The sequence below is a fragment of the Erpetoichthys calabaricus genome, chromosome 9 (assembly GCF_900747795.2).
Source record: "Erpetoichthys calabaricus chromosome 9, fErpCal1.3, whole genome shotgun sequence".
NCBI classification, from domain to species: domain Eukaryota; kingdom Metazoa; phylum Chordata; class Cladistia; order Polypteriformes; family Polypteridae; genus Erpetoichthys; species Erpetoichthys calabaricus.
The window spans coordinates 130,729,710-130,749,196 of record NC_041402.2 but is presented as its reverse complement, the minus strand read 5'-3'; the positions used below and the strand labels follow the sequence as shown (position 1 = coordinate 130,749,196).

The following is a 19,487-nucleotide window of genomic DNA, read 5'->3' as shown; positions in this document are numbered from 1 at the left end:
ATCTGCATGAGGAGTAGCAATGTCAAAAATCACTAACTCACAATCCTGAGAATCCTTGTCCACTTCTCCATCAAGAGATGAAGGCAAAAGTGTAGCAGGATTTAACTGAGAACAATGCTGTATATTTGATTAATCTACAGTAGAAGCTGTAGAGTGCTGAGTAGCTGGTTTAGTCACAATAGTAGCTACTGCATGTGGCACTAAGAGTGTAACATTATCCCCTAGCAGTAGAGGCTGTGCAGCCTCTGAAGCCAGATATGCTTCTGCGATGGCTCTAAGACATGTCAAAAGAGCTGCAGCCACTGGATCTAAATCTCTAGAATAAGCAATCAAGACGTTATTTGAAATTATGTTCTTGAACGAGTACAGCCTGGAGGAAATCCCTGTGTTTCAAGAACAAATAAAAAGCATTTTTGAATATTAGGATGACCTAAGACTGAACTTGAGACAGGAATAGTTTTATTTGACAAAAACTTTATTGTACCTTATCAGTCCACTGTATGGGGTCAGGAGCAGAAGGTTTAATAATGTCATATAGTGCTGCACTATTAATGCATATTCCAAAATCCAATGCCTGCATTAACCACACATCCCTAAAAACTTGCACATGGCCGAGGTATGTTTTGAATAGCAGCTATACACTAAAGAAAATTTGCTCATGTAGTACCCTACAGGTCAAAACCCAGGTATCTAAGTTTGGCTTGGCAAAACTGCAATTTAGATAATGATGCTTTGTGGCCTTTTTCAGCTAGTGTTTGAAGTAATTTTAAACTGTCCCCCTTACACACTTTAAGAGTAGGAGAACAAAGCAAAGTCTCATCAATATACTGAATTAGTGTTGAATTTCTGAATTTCACTCTATCCAGGTCTCGTTTTAGACTTTGTGAATACAATATAGAATTTTTGCAAAAATACTGTGGAAACACTGTCCAAGTATACTGAATTCCTACATAAGTAAATTAAAAGCAAATAAGTAAAAAATATTGGGGTGTATTGGAACAGAAAGGAATGCACTACACAAATCTACAACTGCATAAAACATTGCCTCTGGTGGTAGATGACAAAATAGTGGATGGATCTTGTCCACATGAAGTAGTCTCGGGATACAGAACGTTACCATGGCTATAATTCCAATATGAAGGTTCTTTTTAATAATATGAAGTGTGGTCAACCAGCTCTCCACTATACACATATCCCTACAGCAGAGCTTCCAGACTAAGCTCGGCATGTTCCAAAGTGATATACAAGAAATTAAAACAAAGTAAAAGAAGATTTTTTCTGGGTATAAAATATAACTGGAAACAACCCGTCACCAAGATAAGTAGATTACTTTCGCTAGGCAGTTTAGTGTTGACATTAAGTGCACAATTGGAAGACAGAACCCGCAGAAACAAGGTGAAAAGCAATCAAATTTTTATATAAGCTCTGGCCACTGTGTTTCTAGCCTTCCGTCATTATTCACCTGTTGTGGGGAGATGCCACAGGATTTATGCATCTTATCAAAATTCATCATATCTGATGCCATTAATGGTAAAGTTTTCCAAGTTTAATGACTACCAGGTTGTTCTGAAGGAGGCACCTAGCCTGATTTACAAATGCCAGCAAATCCATATTTTTCCTGACTTCAGTCCTACAATAACTCAAGCCAGGAAAGCTATGGCCCTGGTCAAGAAATGTGCACTGCGACTCAGGTTTCTACCTTTTTTGCAGTAACCGTTCCATCCCAAAATTTCTCATGCAATTTTTAATGACCGGAAGTGTGCTTTGTGAGTCCACCAATGATTTTCAATCTATGGAAACCTTTCCCTTTTAGTGGATGCTGTTTGTTTCTTTTTCCTTTCTTCAGTCTAATGTTATACTCGTATTTTCTCTGCCAAGAGCCTAGAGACATGTACTTGAAACAAACTTTTTTTTTTTTTTAAATGTGTGTATGGAGACCTCATTATTATTAACACTTATTTGACGGCACTTATACTGATGTTGGGGTTGGTCACATTACATTCTGTTTCTTTGAAGTGTGAGACTTGTAGGTGCCCCATTTCAGGCACTATCTTTTCAGTGCTTGTGGTTCCTGTGGGGAGATGCTCTAGCGCTTCTTAATAATTTGCTTCTGCTACATCTCTTAGTTTGTTTTCTTTACTGTGCTCATGGCTAATCTTTCTGTTGCCTCTTAAAATGTCCTGGGACTTGGTTCAGGTGCTAGGTGTGTTGGTGCTATTACTTATAACTAAAGAGAAAGGATGCACTATTCATTCAGGAAACCAAGCTATGCCAACAAACAATAGTTTGTGGCAGCCTCTGCAATGACTAGCACTAAAAAGTGTGGAGTGTCTATTTTCTGCTGGCACAACCTGCAGCCAAAAATACTCTGAACGGGTTCAGATGATGCCAGCAGATTCTGCTGCATGCTAATTTAATTGGGTGGTAGTAAGACAGCCCTGTGTTGCATTTATTTACTGACACTGTATGAGTCCGCATTCTTTAAGCATATAACTGGTGAGATCACGAATCTGAAAGGTTTTGATATAAGGGTCGGTATGGATGCAAACACCTTTATGAATCCTCTGCTAGACAAAATGCCAGAGCCTTTTTCTCAATGCATACTTCAGTCAACTTGCTCACTGTAAAATTCCACCTCCGATTTGAACTTGTTTGATTCTTTCCAGTTGACAAACCAATCTGGTAAAACATAATTGTTTTTCGTCCAGACACCATTCTTATTGAAAATCAGATTTTTATTTCTAAGTCACTTGCTCCCCTTTCTGTTAATATGTCTCTTGATATGGCCAGTCTGTCAGATCACTGTGTCGGGTTGGTAGAAATTGACCTTCCAATTTCACTCCCCCAAGTGGCTGAAGGTTCAACATGTCTCTGCTATGCAATAAAGACTTTTGAGATATGCTTGCCTTAACATTTAAAGATTTCATCATTATTAACTCTGGCTCTGTTGATGATCTAGTGTATGTGTGAGTATCTGTAAAAGGGTTTATTAGCAATTTCATGATTGAATATACTAGTAATTTGGCTTGAATACACAGGCAAAAAATCTTTGCTCTTGAATGTCACCTTTCATCTTTGTGGTAAGTCAAATATATGAGTTTTGGATTTGAAGCACACACTCTGAAGAAAATTGAATTAAACTCATTACTGATGCAGAAGGCTCAATTTGAGGTTCACCATGTAAGGACTCGACATTATGTATCTGGAAATAAGCCTGGAACTCTGGGGCTTATGCGACTATTTCACAAGAACTGGGGATTTTCTATGGAAGGTACTACAAACAATGGGCTTGAATGTGAGCTACAGTATACTAATTCGATGAAGAAATTATAATCCTCTCCCATTGCTTAATTTCTCACCATCTCCAAAATCTCTCAACCATTTCAGTAGGGTGCCAAACAGGGATGTCCTTTACTTTTTAACATCTTACTTGGGACCCTTGCTATTGTTGTTCATAGTCTTGAGTTGATGAACCCTATTGCGGTTCATGGCTCAAACCATAAAATCTCTTCATATGCCTTCAAAATGTTGTTCTTTTTCGGTACTCTGATGGCAATTCTGATCTGCTCCACATCCTTGTTTTGCTTAGTTCATAGTTTCTAAAACTATTGGTTGGGTTGCGGGTTGTCTGATTTTGGCTGTGCAGAGTCATGACTCACAATTGTATTTAATGGGAAATGGTTGCATACAATATGCAACATGTCTTGTAATGGGTATCCTCAGGTAATCTACACAATCGACACTGCTCTGCTATTTATCTGCAGCGTTGATTCTTCTAGGGCTTTCACCTGGCATGACTTTCACTGGCAAATCTTACCAGGGGAAAAGGGATTGCTGTCTGTGACAATTGTGGGTTTCAAAGACACAAAGAAGGTAAAATTGGATAAAAAATAAAAAAAATTAAGAAAAAGTGATTTAGTTAATTTAAAACTCTGTCTGGCTATAAAACTAACTGGGCCAAGTCTTCTCTCTTTACATTGAGCTCCCTATACTGCAAGTCAGTTTTTCTGTCATATGTCCCTTTGACTAACTCATTGAAATATTTGGGCATATAAATTTCTCCTTTTCTGCAAGATATTATACAGTCTAATTACTGTTATACTTTTAAAAGTGTCAAGGATTCCCTTTCCTCATGGTCCTTTTATTCACTGTCTTTTTGTTCCAGATTGGCAGTTACTAAAATCTTGTGGAAAGCTATTTTTACCAATATCTGAAATTTTCCAAAAAACTCAATTATCATCTCACATAATTTAAATTAATACATTGCCTTTATCTCACCCCTCATAAACTTTGTGCTATATATTTGGCACTCGTGTCCTTTAAATGTCCATGGAATGTTTCTGCATATGTTGTAGAATTTCTCTCTAAATTCTGCATTTTGGATGAATGTTTCCAATTGTCCATCCAATATTTTCCATGATAATACTTCCCTTTGACACATATATTACTTCTCCAGGACCTCTCTGCTCTTACCTTGGCTTCTATCCAGCAGAGGTTTGTCTGTCTGGGTACCACCACTGCTAAACTAATCTTAAGTCTCTCGCTGACTTGTTCTCAGTAAACTACTGGAAATCCTCTTTCTTTAATTTAACTTTACTTGAACTTTTGTCAGTGCGGATCAATGGATCATCTGGCTCCAATATAAAGAAGTACCAAGTTGCTGTGTTTTTGGTTCAGAGCTGGTTGCTAGGCGTTTGTACCATGCTTCCAATTTTAATCCTTAATTTTCTCCTTTTCTTATTCCCTTTTTTTATCTGGAGCTCACTGTGTCTGTCTACTCAGGTATCAGTAATTTTAATCGTCTATGGATCCCTTTATACAGAGCAGTTTATTAGGGGGCTGTTGTTGCCTTCTATGATCACAATGTTGTTTACGATTCCAAGATGCTTTCCTGGATATTAAACTTAAAAAATAAAAAATAAAAAATTATCAGAAAAAAGTTGGTACCTTCCAAGTGCCTAACGCTGCTTGACTATGCTCTAGCCCTTTATGATCTTGACCTACCAAAAATGTGTGTTCAGAAAATGGATGGATGAATGAATAATAAACATGTATAATTTTAAGTAGATGCTTTTACTGATAAAAAATGACATTTAATACCCAAAGTTTGTAGTGTTTCTTTCTTCTGTCTGTTAATTACACAATGTATTAACATATTTCTTTTAGGGTAAAAGTAACAAGAAATTCCTTACAATTACACAGCACACTGTTCGAGTCATTCATATCTGCAGGTTATGAAACAGTAAATAGAAACAGTAAAGATGTCAGCACTTGAATTACTTCTTCCTCATAAACACTAAATTCTACATTTAGAAAAAAATACAGTTTCTTAAATATGAACATTTTAAAAAAGAAAGGCAGGAATTGTATAATGTAAAATTCAAGCAAGATCTGAATTTCAAAAGGCATATAGTTAATACAGCTGAAATGAACAACATAATATTCTCAACTCTGCTTAATTTAATTTAGTATCACTTTGGGCTATAACATATTATGGCCACATTGTTTGTAAGGCATTAACAAACCCTGGACAATACACCAGTCCATTACAGGAACTACATATGCACACACCCCTACTGACATAGGACCAATGTGAAATAGCAAATTAGCCTAGGGTTCCCATTCAGAAAATTTAAAACATGCAAACAACTAGGTATGGGATTTGAACACAGGAGGCAGTTTCTAACCACTGTCACACTCTGGTTTTCTTTCCTTTGAATTAAAATAACTAGAAAAAACAATGACTTAAAACAGTTTATTTAGCATTGTATTTTTTATTGCAATTACTGTATATATCAAATTACTACATTAAGACATATCAATTAATTAGATTTTAATTTCAATTATAAAAACATACTGCTCTTCCCTTACATAATACAGTATTAATGATTTTTGCTCTTTAAAATTTGTAATGTTATTTTTTTATGAAATACAGTGATAACTTTAACATTTACTGTAAACCATTAGCAATCTAAATTATGAGAAACTGACACCTAGAATGGTGTCAGCTTCTTGAGTTCCCAAAACAAGAATTACTGTCTTTGTGCACTGATAATTAAAAATAAGATGAAGAAAAAATCCCTTCATACCTGTCTTTATTTACAACTAAAGTTAATACAAAACACTTTACTGCATATTACTGCATATAGACATATTATGTTTATCTTGGAAATTATTTCATTTAATTAATAAATATTAATTGATCTATTTCCTTATTGGAAGTGGACATTATTTCTAATAATTAAACATTGCATAAGCCCATTGTAATTTAATGGTTGACAGTTAATGGGAGATTTCACTTTGTGTAATGAAAGCAAATGTGTAGTTTTCTAAATGAAGAACCTCTCTCTAGGTCACTGGCTTATGTTAACTGACTGCTAATGTGATGGAACTTGCACTTTTCTTACATCAAAACTGAATATTTTGTTTTAGAGAGTATATAATTAAAAACTGCTTAGAATTCTAACCTTGACCAGTTTGTAATGTAGTCCAATGAATTGACAGTGAATATTTCAAGCTCTTTCGTTGCTTTATACAATGATAAAATAACCGACATACAGTATTCCAGAATAATAAAGCTCCTAGTTAGTTACTTTTACTTTACTGTTGTTCATTTGAAAACATTAATATGTACAAAGTTTTTGATGGATATTTTTATTTTTCCTTTAAATGCCTACAACTGGTATATAACACAGGACTATAAAAGTTAATACCATTATGAGTAAAACGTTCCAGATTGCGTTAGTGAATGACTTGGGACATGACTTTTTCCCATGACCCTTAAGTTTAAACCACTCCACAACCTCATCTAGATTATATGATTGTGGTTTATATCCTAGATCTTGTTTAGCTTTTTCTAAACTGAAATAATGTGTGACTCCAGTCTTGTACACCTCTGTGCGTGTCAACAGTGGTTGAAAATTATAAACGGGACCTATAAGGAAATGAAACATCTCAGTAAGAAAGGCAAAAAAATATATTAAAGATATTGGAAGACGGACTGTTGGAAATCTATACCCTAAACCTTCAACTAATGGCCGAAAAAATTCAAAGTTGTTTACTGGTTTCCCATCAGAAATAAAGTAGGGCTGTCCTGCAGCTCTGTATTTCTTCTCAGCTGTTAAAGCATCTGCGGCCATGATGTGCGCAGCAACAAGATTATTCACATGCACAAACTCTACAAGGCTATTCACATCACCATAGACAAACTTAAAGATACCTCTTTCAATATAGCTTACAATTCTGGGGAGATGACGCTGTTCACCAGGTCCATAGATGCCTGCAGGACGAAGCGCACAAGTTCTTAGGATATCAGATCCATTTTCTAGTTTCAAACCATTGGCTTTTAGAACTGCCATTTCAGCTATTGATTTTGTTTTAGAGTAATAATCTGGATGGAGATGAAGTGGTAGATAAGGAAGTGTTTCATCTCCATTTTTTATTACCTGACCTCCAAATACCACATTAAATGTGCTAGTATAAACCAGTCTTGGAACTCCATTTTTCAGGCAGGCCTGGATCACATTCTCTGTTCCTGTCACATTTACTTCTTCAATTAGTTTTCTGTTCAATTGTTCCCGTCCAGACATTCCATAGGACGCTATATGGAAAACACAGTTTGCATTTTTAAGGGCATCCTCTACATCTGAATAGCTGCGCACATCTCCCTGTAAAAATGTAATCTCTTTTGGAAAGTTGTCTATTGGTTTCCAGATATCAAAAAGTGTGACTTTTACACCCTTTTCATTTAGTGCACAACCAAGCCTACAAAAAAAAAATAATAATAATAATTGTAATAGGCATATTTAGAATTTAAATGAATAAATATTCTATTTTATAATTTAAAACTAACATGCTGAAAAATAATTTTGTCAGTTACACTTGTATTAAAAAAAGCACTTAACAAGTTTAGAACCCATTTACATAAATTCATCACCTAGTGGTTTTAGCTTTCATAAATAAATTAGGTAAATTCAACGACCTACCAATAGGTCTCCCTCTGATATCCCATGCAGGTGGATAGTGACCCCAGCCTACGCTCTGACATTTGATTGTTCATGAGCCAAACAGGAGCAACGTAGAGAAGAGACACAGACAAAAAGTTTATTTACAAGAGTGCTGTACAACAAAAAAGCAGTAGTGTCAGGCAGGCTTTGATTCACAGTCCTTCAGTACTGACACTCCTTCAAAAATAAAGACAAAAAAAGAAAAATATGGTGTATTTACAAAAACAGTGCACTCCTACACAAACTACACACACACTCCAAAAATGAAGGTAGTTTTCTTTCTTTATCTCGGGCTCAGGAAGCTCCTCCAACAGTAAAAAATAAAGTGTTTATATATACAAAAAGAAAAAACAATTGCACCAATCCAGAAATCAAAACTATCCCAACACCAAATAAGTACATATACCTCCACCAAAATTATCACTCGGAGACATATAAATATATGTACAAAAAGAATAGAAAGCCATCAAAATCAAAACTGCTCCTTCAATTGCTCAGCAGTGCTTAATCCTACCTTGCCTTTAGGTCCACTTACGACCCTTGTTGGCCAGCAACTGCTTAAATACCACTGGCAAGATTATCCAGCCAATCTGCCACTCCCATTTACCCCACGCACCTATCCAGGTAGACACTGGCACGTTCATGTCATGTGCCGCGACACACCCTGAGCAACTTTCTACTTAAAATCGAAACCCTGCCAGTCGCGCGCATGTAAGCACCTCTGCTCAAGCTCACCAGTTAGTAAATCTCATTTATTTACAATACGGAATCCCCATCTCTGACTCAACCTTGGTTACAAAAGCAAATGCTGGCCATTTCTTTCAGGTGCACCACACCTTAAACCGCCTGCGCTGGGCAGGCTGCAAGAACACCGGTGTGTTAAACTGAACATGTGTGGAGGAGCCTGTACTGGTCATTGTACCTGCTCTATGTGTGTCCAGACTCACCATGCCTCACAGTGCTCACCCAGTGGCAGCGCCTTCAACACACAAATGGTGTGTTAACACTGCCAGATCTAAAGACTAGCGTGGCGAATTGCTCCCATACTAAAGTGACTATAGCTGCAGTTGGAAGTCCTATTTTACTTTATGGTGACAAGCGGAGTTGCGTTGCATGCAGCAGTCTATTAGCCAGCGAAAGCACTGTGAAGAAGCTGTCTGTTGTTATGGTCCTGCCTTTGTCCAGTCTGATAGCGGTCACGGAACATCTTTGATTGCTGGTACAACAAATAGTTCTGAGCAGGCATCAGCCACAGCGCTGCTCTTGTGAAAAGAATGGAGATACGTAAATGCCATCAACTCAAGAGGGAGAGGCAAGTTCTTTGTACCACGTGAAAGTCACTGAGAGAATAAAACTGAATAATTAAAAAACAAGAGCAAACTTTTATGCAAAAATTTACACCGGGTGTTACAAACTCAAATCAAATGTATGTTTTTATTATATTATAGCAATAATAATAATAATAATAGCAGTTGACTACTCAGTAGTGCATAGGTCTCGAACCCAGTACAGTGTAGTGCCATTAAGCCGCGGGCCAGTAATCCGCGAATTCGCTTAAGCCGCACAAAAAGCTTGGATCCCAATTTTTTTACACTATGGATCATACGGACCTAAACACGGCTTCTCAAACATTCGAGACAGGTGTTGACAGCTGTCATTTTGGCATTTCGAATGTCCGTGATTGACATGCTATGCACTATCGCGGATTAAATATTTAAATGCTGGTTGTAACTTCAAAGATGTATTTATAGAAGATTAGTCTTTTATTTATCAATAAACAATAAATATTAATCTGTTTTATCCATGCTGTGTGTCAGCGTTATGGAGGCCGCCATTGTAACCGATTCACACCTTACAATGCTACAAAGTTAATCCGCGGTAAATCCACAAAAAATCAACTCGTATTTAAAGTATTATTTTTAATTCGATAATCTGATAAAACTTGAAATTGTATAAATATGAGTCACAAACCCAACGTAAATCACTTCAGTGTCTGAATCTATAGCAAGCACATCATATTTGCTTTAAAAAATTTTACGCCATGAGTAATAAACGTAAGCACGCTTCATATGATGTTCAGCAAAAGCTGGATGTCATCTAAAGAATACGAAACGGCGAAACTCGCATTAAAGTAAGCAGAGAGTTAGGGGTACTTGAGTCAACACTACGCAGATGGATCAAAGATGAAAACAAATTAAGAACATTTCTTGATGAGCTTGATGAAAGTGGTTTAAGACGCAAGAGAGCCAGAACAGCAAAAGATCCAGAATTAGACAAAGCAACTTTTAATGCATTTTGTGAGGCTAGAAACAATGGTATCCTTATTTCTGGTCCAGTCATCCAAGCGCAGGCAGAAAAATTATACAAGGAAATTCATGGTCCCGATGCAGATCCTGAGTTTACAGTTTCAAGTGGCTGGTTGAAAAGGTAGAAACAGCGACACGGCATTTCACAAGTAAAGATCAATGGCGAGATTAAGTCAGCAGACACTGTAGCAGCAGAAGAGTTCATTCCCAAATTTCAACAATTCATAGAAGAACAGCAGCTAACAGAAGAGATGATTTACAACGCTAATGAAACTGGCCTTTACTACAAAATACTGCCTGATAGAACTTTAGCCATGAAGAAAGACAAGACCAGCAAAGAAGGTTATAAACAGATCAAAGACAGTGTGACAATGTTATTTTGCTGTAACTGGATGGGTCATCACAAGCTAACACCTCTTTGTATTGGCAAGTTTGGATCCCCAAGATGTTTCCACAACATCAACATGTCATCATTACCACTGGACTACGATCACAGCAAGAATGCCTGGATGACAGCAGCAATTTTTGAGAAGTGGTTTCACCAGACGTTCATCCCTGATGTCCGTAGGCACCTTAGAAGCAAGGGAATGGAACCATGAGCATGCCTACTTCTAGACAACTGTCCAGCCCACCCCCCTGCAGAGACGTTGAAGTCCAGAGATGGCAAGATTTTTGTTTATTACCTTCCAAAGAACACAACGTCCAAGATTCAGCCCCTAGATCAAGGCATCACTTCTGTGTTCAAGGCCAATTATAGACGGGAGATGATAAAGTCCATGGTTGAAGAAGATAAGAGTGTCCCTATGTTCCTGAAGACTGTAAGAATTAAAGAAGCACTGTATTTGTCTGAGTCAGCCTGGGGAGCAATCAAGCCTGAAACAATTCAAAATTGTTGGACTAAAGCCCTTGGAGGTCCCATTACAGAGAACCCCATTACTGTTGAAGAAGACGAAGATGAAGACTTCCTAGGTTTCAGTCCAGAAGAAGTACGGGAGGCAGAACAGAAGTTGATGTCGGCTGTCCACTCAAGTGTACCAGTACAAGAAATCCTTGCAGCATGGTCCACCATAGATGATGACGTCCCAATAGCATCCTCCATTTTAGCTGAAGAAAACCACAATGAAGATGAAGAAGAAGAAGATCCTGTCCCAGTACCTCCAACTAGAACCGCTGATGATGCAGTTAAAGGACTTGAAGTGTCCTTAGAGTACTACAAGCGTGTGGGGGATAAAGTAAAGACACTACAGCTGAAGTCTCTCATAAGAGATGCCAAGATGAGAGCTTCTAGGAACAAGAAGCAAGCTGACATCACCTCGTATTTTACTAAAAAATAAAGAATGTTTGTAACTTGTTATTGTGTAATAACAACTATTATATTACTGTATGTTTAATTTTATATTGGAAATAAAAAAAAATAAAATTTTATTAAAATGTTTATAACATTGTTAATGTATTAATGTGTGATGGTAATAAAAGTGCTTGAGTGTGATTTTGTTTATATGTCAAATAATTACTATTTTAATACTGTATTGTGCCATGCAATGTTACGAATAAATATTTAGTAATTTTTATGAAAAGATGTGAAATAAAATGTTTTAAATGTATTTGATATGTTTTGTTATTCTTAAATAATAATTTATTATTAATTTCAAGACCGTTAATCACGATTTAATATGCAGCACGCAATATCGCGATCTTGAGACTACGGCGCTACTTTCAAAATGGCGACTCGTGGGTCAACACGTGAGAAAGGTTTGTGATCAAAAAACATTTATTTTTTCATTATTTATTGTAATTTATGCATTATCAAAAAATATTTAAGCCGCTGACCACCTAAGCCACGGTTAAGCAGTTTGGACCCCAATCACTGCGGCTTAATGGCCCTACACTGTACCTTGAGTTATAAGGAAGCAGTTGTTACCTCTAGACCATTCAAGAATACATATCAACTTCCTGTCAACTGACATTTGAGCTTGGGTTTTTACATTTGAGCTTGGGTTTTTAACTTATTGACAGCAACATGTAAAACAAATGTTTTTTTTTCTTTGGTTATATTCTTGAATTTAAAGCACACGTGTTTATTTGATATTTGGACTAAAGTCTTCACACAATATACACTTCATGTCATTATTAGTATAACATGGAAAAAGTTTCTGCTTTAGGTACAGTATGTGTGCAGCTTTTCTTGCCTGGCATTTCCTTTCATCCTACATTTACCCAGATCTTTGTAGACCCAGAACACACATGAAATACATGTATTTCAAATAATGATATACTGTATTATTTACCCTAAACAACTCCAGGCACCTCACATCACGATAAAAACACTTAAGTGGGGAGAACTTCATCTGTGTCTGTGGGAGTGATGGGATAGCAGGGTCGGGATTACGAGTTTTTTTGTAGGCTTCAGGGATTCTAGTGTTAAGGTTTCTTTAAATTTGGTAATGCGCCGAGTTGTGCATTACCACACTCCCTTGGTGAATTAAGCACAATCATTAAATTTGGGGGAAGGGGTTTAATCGAGTGCAATTGTCAGCACTAGAGGGGGGAAAAATTGTGACCCACTAACATTATAAACAATGGCAACTTACAATCAAAAGTGGGGTGTGACACAGTGGTTGAGAAACACCACCATAGCATATTTCAAGGCTAAAAAATAATTTTTGCTTTAAAAAGATACTGTAGGTCAGGTTAGGTTGAGGAGTATGCAACGGTACAGCGCATTGCCACACCCACCACACAACGAAACAGCTCAGGATCCTGTTTGGCAACCCCCCCAGGGAGACACGTGGTCCAGTCCCACACTCCAGAAATTACCTGCCACAGCCAGGTGTTACATGGGGATCCCCTTGGTCTGGTCCAGCCACTCGGGTCCTCAACAATGAGGATCCTGCGAGCCGGATCACCCTTGGGGAACTGCGCCACATGGCCATAGTGCTATAACTGACACTCCTTCACAATGCAGGTAATGTGCATCATTCTGGACTCCGTGAGTAACCACTCATTCGACACAAAGTCAAACCAGCAGTACCCAAGGATTCTCCAAAGAGACACAGTACTGAAGGAGTCCAGTCTTCATACAGTATCAGGGGCCTCATGTATAAACGGTGCGTACGCACAGAAATGTTGCATACTCCCGTTTCCACGCTCAAATCGCGATGTATAAAACCTAAACTTGGCGTAAAGCCACGCACATTTCCACGGTACCTCATACCTTGGCGTACGCAATTTATCCCCCCTGGTTTTGCAGACTGGCGGCACCCACCGTCAAAGCAGTGCTACTGTTCCTGTGTGATCAACCTTTCTTTCTTAGATCCACATTCCTGGCGCGACTTTATAAATACACTGAAATTAACTGCATATTGTTTATTAGTGTAATGCATCTGATTGTAATTAACCTGTAGCAATATAATGGTCCAGGGAATAGCCATAGTATTCCAAATACCATAGCTGCTTTAGCGTTGTAACTCTCACTGCATCTTCTTCTTCTTTCAGCTGGTCCCGTTAAGTGTTGTAACAGCAGATCATCTTTTTCCATATTACTCTCACTGCACCACTCGGAGTATTTATATCACTGTATCTGAGTGGGAAATCACAGCAGCAGCTGAGAATTATCGGTACACAGCATGAAGCAGACGCTGCCTGAACCACAGCAAAATGCTTTAGAGACTTCCCAGTACGGACTTCGCGGTTTAGAAACAGTTTCATCCCAAGAACTATAAACGCACTAAATCAGTCCATCAAGTGCTCCTTGTAGAACTGTTTGTACTTATAAGTACAATCACCTCACTGTAAACTTGGGATACAGTTATAATATTGCACAACCTGCGCCACTTTGTAACGCGCGTATTTACATATGATGACGGTATTCATTTTTAAGATGAAATGCAGCAAAATATGTTGATTATATTATACAGATAAAACTTTAACTTCATTTAAATAATCTGTATTGTTAATAATTAAACATGTGAGGACACGGTGCCGCAGCGCTAGCAAGTTCACTAATTGTTTCTGCATTGTGTTGTATTCTTGCTGGTGCTGAAGCGACACTGGAAAGACAGATGGATAGAATAATTAAACATGTACTACGAAGATATTTCAATGTTCCTTAAAAGTTTTGAAGAATTGGCGTTCTAAGCTTATAGATGGCTTCATGTCTATTACATAGCTGATTGTGTGGCGATTGGGTTTTTGGAGAAAGAAAAGTAAGGACAGGAATTGGAGGTTAGTACGTTTGAAAGAGACAGTACTTCTGTAATAAATTATTTCATTGAAGGTCGCGCAGCAAGCCTCTTGCATGAGATATGAACAATCACTGCGCCACCGTGTTCCCATGTTTAATAACATGCTTTCATTCCTATCATCATGAAAAAGATATCACGTATACATCTCAGTATTTTAATTATTCAGAGAGCTGTAATATCACGAATGTAATGGATTCTGTGTCCTGTCGGAGAAAGAGAAAGAACGGAAGCACGTAGTGATTCACACACATAGAGCACATAGAAGATCAAACACAGAACAAAGCATTTAATGTGCTACTTGAGAAACTAGTAAAATAAACGATTTTAAGATGAAGTTTATGATGTTCTACTTTAATGGCAAAATAAACTACGTGATTAAAGTGGAAATTTCGAGATTAAAGTTGACATTTCGTGCTTTTTTCCCACTGTGTGCCTATTTTTTTTGTCTGTACCCTATTAAGCTTTCATATGACACTCAGACGGTGGGCTACGACTCGCCTTTTCACGGCAACTTTGATATGTGATTTCTTTTTTATTTCGGGCACTGTGCGACTTTGTGAACTTGATCTTTCGAGTTTCTCCGACTCTCTGTCACTCTATCAACTTTCTTTTGTTGATTATGCCACTGTTTAACCCAACAAATAGTACGTTTTTCCTTTGCCTCCACTTGGTATTCGCTGAAATTCTTATATTTTCCCCTATGCTTTTCCCATTGTCTTTTCACAGAAGGCTATTTATATTGATTTGCATATTCAAAGAGGCGTAATTCTGGGAGGAGTTGGGGCAGGACAGAAGGCGCGTGCACGTGCGTTACTTTTCACGCTGATCGGGATTTATGTAGTGGAAGAACATGAAAGTTTGCGTGCGCACAGATTCCTGCATCTGGATTTTTCTGTGCGTACGCACAATCCCGCTTTTGTGCTTACGCCATGTTATAGTGTGAGTTCTACGCACGGCGTTATACATGAGGCCCCAGGTCACTGGATAGCGTCCATGTCTCGCAACCATATAGAAAGACAGGAAGCACCAGATCTCTAAAGATTTGGAACTTCGCCGTTGTGCATAGATTTCGGTAGTGCCACATACCCCTTTCCAGCAACCCAGTGACCCCACACACTCTCCCAATCTGTTGTAAAAAGGCGCTATATAGGAGCCTGACCCGACACAGACTCACACCGGAGGCACATATAAAAACAAGAACACTTTTATTTTTCTTCAGGCACAACACAGTCCCACAAGTAACACACAAGCACATTCTTCTTTGGTACCACCACTCCTCCTCCAAGCTTCGTCCTCCTCCTCCCAACTCTGGCCATTGAGTGGTGGCTGCTGGCCCCTTTTATAGTCCACCTGGAAGTGCTCCAGGTGGTTGACTGCCGAGTTCTGGCTGCACTTCCGGGTGTGGCGAATACACTGCCCATACGCCCTCAAGAGTCCCAGCTGTAGCACCCCCTGGCAGCACCTGCAGGACCCAACAGGGCTGCACCCAACTCCAATTCCCATGGAGCCCTGCTGGAAACCGAGGCACCACTCCAACCCAGGAGGGCGGCCCTCTAGTGTCCAGGGGGAGGTATTGCACAATCCAGGGCTGCTCCCCCTGAATATATAGTGAAGGGGCATCCCGGGCGGGCATGGACCCTGGCTGTCCGCCACACTGTCTACTGACTTTATAAGAAGAATCTATAGGAGACATGAATGTTGCTGCCGAGGAAAGTAAACCTCTTGACAAAGTCGACACTCTCTACGCAGACAGACACACGGCTGATGGCTATTGCCTAAGAGGTCATTAAAGGCCTGGTTCATGGTTTTTATCCAGGACACTCGCAAGCCCACTCATTCAGACCCCTTGCTTAATCTCTCAAGAGCCCCAATCAGAATCTCCATTGACTCCGCGAAGATCAAAGCATCATCAGCAAAGTCAAGATCACTGAATCTTTCTTCACCAACAGATGCCTCACAGCTGCTGGACCCCATGACCTTGCCCAACACCCAATCTATGCAAGCATTGAACAGAGAAGGAGCAAGAACACACCCCTGACGAACCCCAGAATCAACTGGGAAAAACACATATTCTGCCTCAACTCTGCACATTACTCACAGTACCAGTATACAGGCTAGCCATGATGTCCAACAACTTTGAGGGGATTCCACAAAGTCTCAGGATCTCCCACAGCGCAGCTCAATCAACTGAGTCGAATGATTTAAAAAAAAAAAATGCAAGGAAACTTTGCCGATATTCGCATGTGTGCTCCATGAGAACGCACAGTGCCAGGGTACAGACTGTTCTGGACGCTGGTAGGTGAGCAAGTGATCACGGATCCTATTGAGAATGACCCAGAACCGAGAGCAGTGTTATCACTATGTAGTTGCGGAAAAACCAGGTAATCACCCTTCCCTTTCCAGACAGGGACAACAAGTCATTTTTTCCGGTCATTTGGGATGATACCCATCTCCCAAATGGAAGCAAAGATTGCTTGCACTGACTGGAGGACAGCCTTACTACCAGCCTGGAGAAGTTTACCCCGGATACCACAGATCCCTGCAGTCTTTTCCCTATCATTTACTGGCTCACCACCTATGCAATCTCAGTGAGATTAGGTGATTCACAGCTAAATGGAGGATCAGCTTGAAGAACCATGGACTCAGAGATATCAAATATCCTTGCAGGAGGATCAGCCTTAAACAGCTGCTCAAAGTAGCCAGCCCTCACAACTGCAGTGTCATCTGTAAACTCAACTGTTGCATCAGAAACATTTCTGTTATACTGCCAGGACATCACAATACAATTGTCACTTCATATCTATCAAGTGGGAAGTGGTATGCACCAGGGAAGCAAGCGATTGTGTGGCACAACAGGAAGGCTAGAGTAAGGCGGAGGTTTTGGAGTTACCTGTTATTTGATTCAGAAACCGTTTTGGTACTGGCACTGAAGTCTGAAAGCTGATATCAATACTACAGTCAAAATTTTGGTACCAATCCAACACTAGTAGGCCTCCAGAATCATTACAAAGTATTCTAATGTGATTTCTGTTAATCGTAGATGTCTCTCGCTGGCAATTGTTAAAGGTGCTATCATAATGGACACTTCCATGCCACCTGTCAACATAAATACAAGTTTAAAGGTAAGGGACATATAAAATATAGTAAACAATTAATGTCAATCTAATGTTAATCAGAGAAATTTGTATTTTGTATTTTACGTTCATGAAATTTGTATAAAATAGTTGAACAATGTATAACAGGAAAGGAAGTTTGTAGGTATTAGAATAAAGAACATATACAGTACATCGTTAACAATTAAGTTAGCTAGTAAATGAGTACTGTACTTACACTGCTACGGTACACAAATGCATTGTGTAAGCTGTTCTCAGGGTCAAAAATCCCAGTTCTGCTTACTTTGCTATAAAGGGTAATGGATAGATTTCTTTGTGGTCTTGTTCACTAAGCAAAACAATATATCCTGAATTTAAGTGTGGAGAAGGTCATGGCAGCATTGTTAATGCCCCAGATAACCACTCTTTCATGAATGTTTTTGATTCTACCAACCAGCACAGAAAAGACTGCCTAGCAAAGCAATTTTTGTAAAAGTGTGCTCAACAGAAACTGTCACATGTCAACTCCCTTTGGACTCCACACATATTTCAACACATTTGAAAAGACAATATTACTACTGGAACCACGTCTCAGTATACCTTTTGATGGGGCTCACAAGATTCTCATGAGCTACTAGGACACTGTTGTTAAATATGTCCATTTAAAAAGGCTATAAATCATATTTATAGACATACCACACCTTAAAAAGTACATAGTATTTAGGACTAGGTTGAACTTAAGATTTATAGTAGAAATGCAAGCTGAAAGTTTTTGACTGTAATGCTTAAGATATTACATTTTTGCAGTAAACTTCACATACACCTTATATATAATAGTGTATTAATTTTATGACAACACCTATTTTAATATAGTTTATGAGAAGAAACAGGCTGAAGCTAAAAGCAGCAGTTCAACCGTCATAAAAAACAAGCATAGGAGATGCACATTGCTAGATATGGAAATAATTAAGTTTATAAAACTGTAACACCCAGTACCACCAATAGCTGGTCAAGTGGTGAACTCACATTAAAATGAAACAGCCAAAGCTGGGACAGATCAAGGTTTTTATTGACACTTTCTGGTGAAACGAGTCCTGGGGGTGTTTTAATGATTTAATTTATTAGTGCTTTAATTGGTTTAGCTCAGTCCAGCTGCTTAGCTCATGCTGGTGCAGGATTACCATTAACTTGTGGTGGCGCAGTAATAAGTAGGCCACAGCTGGAAGACAAGTTAGTTAAAAGGAGGTGAGTTTGTGTAGTGAGAAGAAAATAAATGTTTCTGTTAAGAGACATTTTAGTTAGAAAGAATTGGTTTGGGGAAAAACTGTTTTTTTCTCTTGTGGGCCCACCACCTGCAAGAGAGGCCATAGGGGTCGGGTGCAATGCGATATGGGTGGTGGCCGAAGGCGAGAACTGGCTCTTGGGATATGGGAGCGGGAGGTTGACAGACGGATTGGTGCGGCATCCACAGTAATGTGGGCTCTGCAACGGTCCGTCGTGGTGAAGAGGGAGCTGAACCAAAAGGTGAGGCTGTCGATTTACCAGTCGATCTACGTTCCTACCCTCACCTATGGCCATGAGCTTTGGGTAGTGACCGAAAGAGCAAGATTGCAGATACAAGGGGCCGAAATGAGTTTTCTCCGCAGGGTGGCTCAGTTGAGGTGGTTCGGGCATCTGGTCTGGATGCCCCCTGGATGCCTCCCTGGAGGGGTGTTCTGGGCATGTCCCACTGGAAGAAGGCCACGGGGTAGACCCAGGACACGCTGGAGGGATTATATCTCCCGGCTGGCCTGGGAACACCTCGGGGTCCTACCAGAGGAGCTGGAGGAGGTGGCCGGG

General features: G+C 39.1%; 1 protein-coding gene across 5 annotated transcripts in view; it reads right to left on the bottom strand.

Annotated features, from left to right (window-relative positions):
• Positions 1-5,832: 5,832 nt before the first annotated feature.
• The window catches only part of sdr42e1 (short chain dehydrogenase/reductase family 42E, member 1), a 41,305-nt gene continuing 27,650 nt past the window's right edge, over positions 5,833-19,487 (bottom strand). For 3 of the 5 annotated variants that reach the window (XM_051931473.1, XM_051931474.1, XM_051931475.1), the window contains 2 exons: positions 17,887-17,956; positions 5,834-7,764 (listed from right to left, as the gene is read on the bottom strand). In XM_051931473.1, coding sequence (XP_051787433.1) covers positions 6,666-7,764; positions 17,887-17,909 — 1,122 coding nt within the window. In that variant the 5' untranslated portion in view covers positions 17,910-17,956 and the 3' untranslated portion in view covers positions 5,834-6,665. Of the gene's footprint in view, positions 7,765-7,985; positions 8,458-17,886; positions 17,957-19,487 lie in introns of those variants that run through there. The other 2 variants (XM_051931471.1, XM_028810141.2) reach the window with 2 other exon arrangements.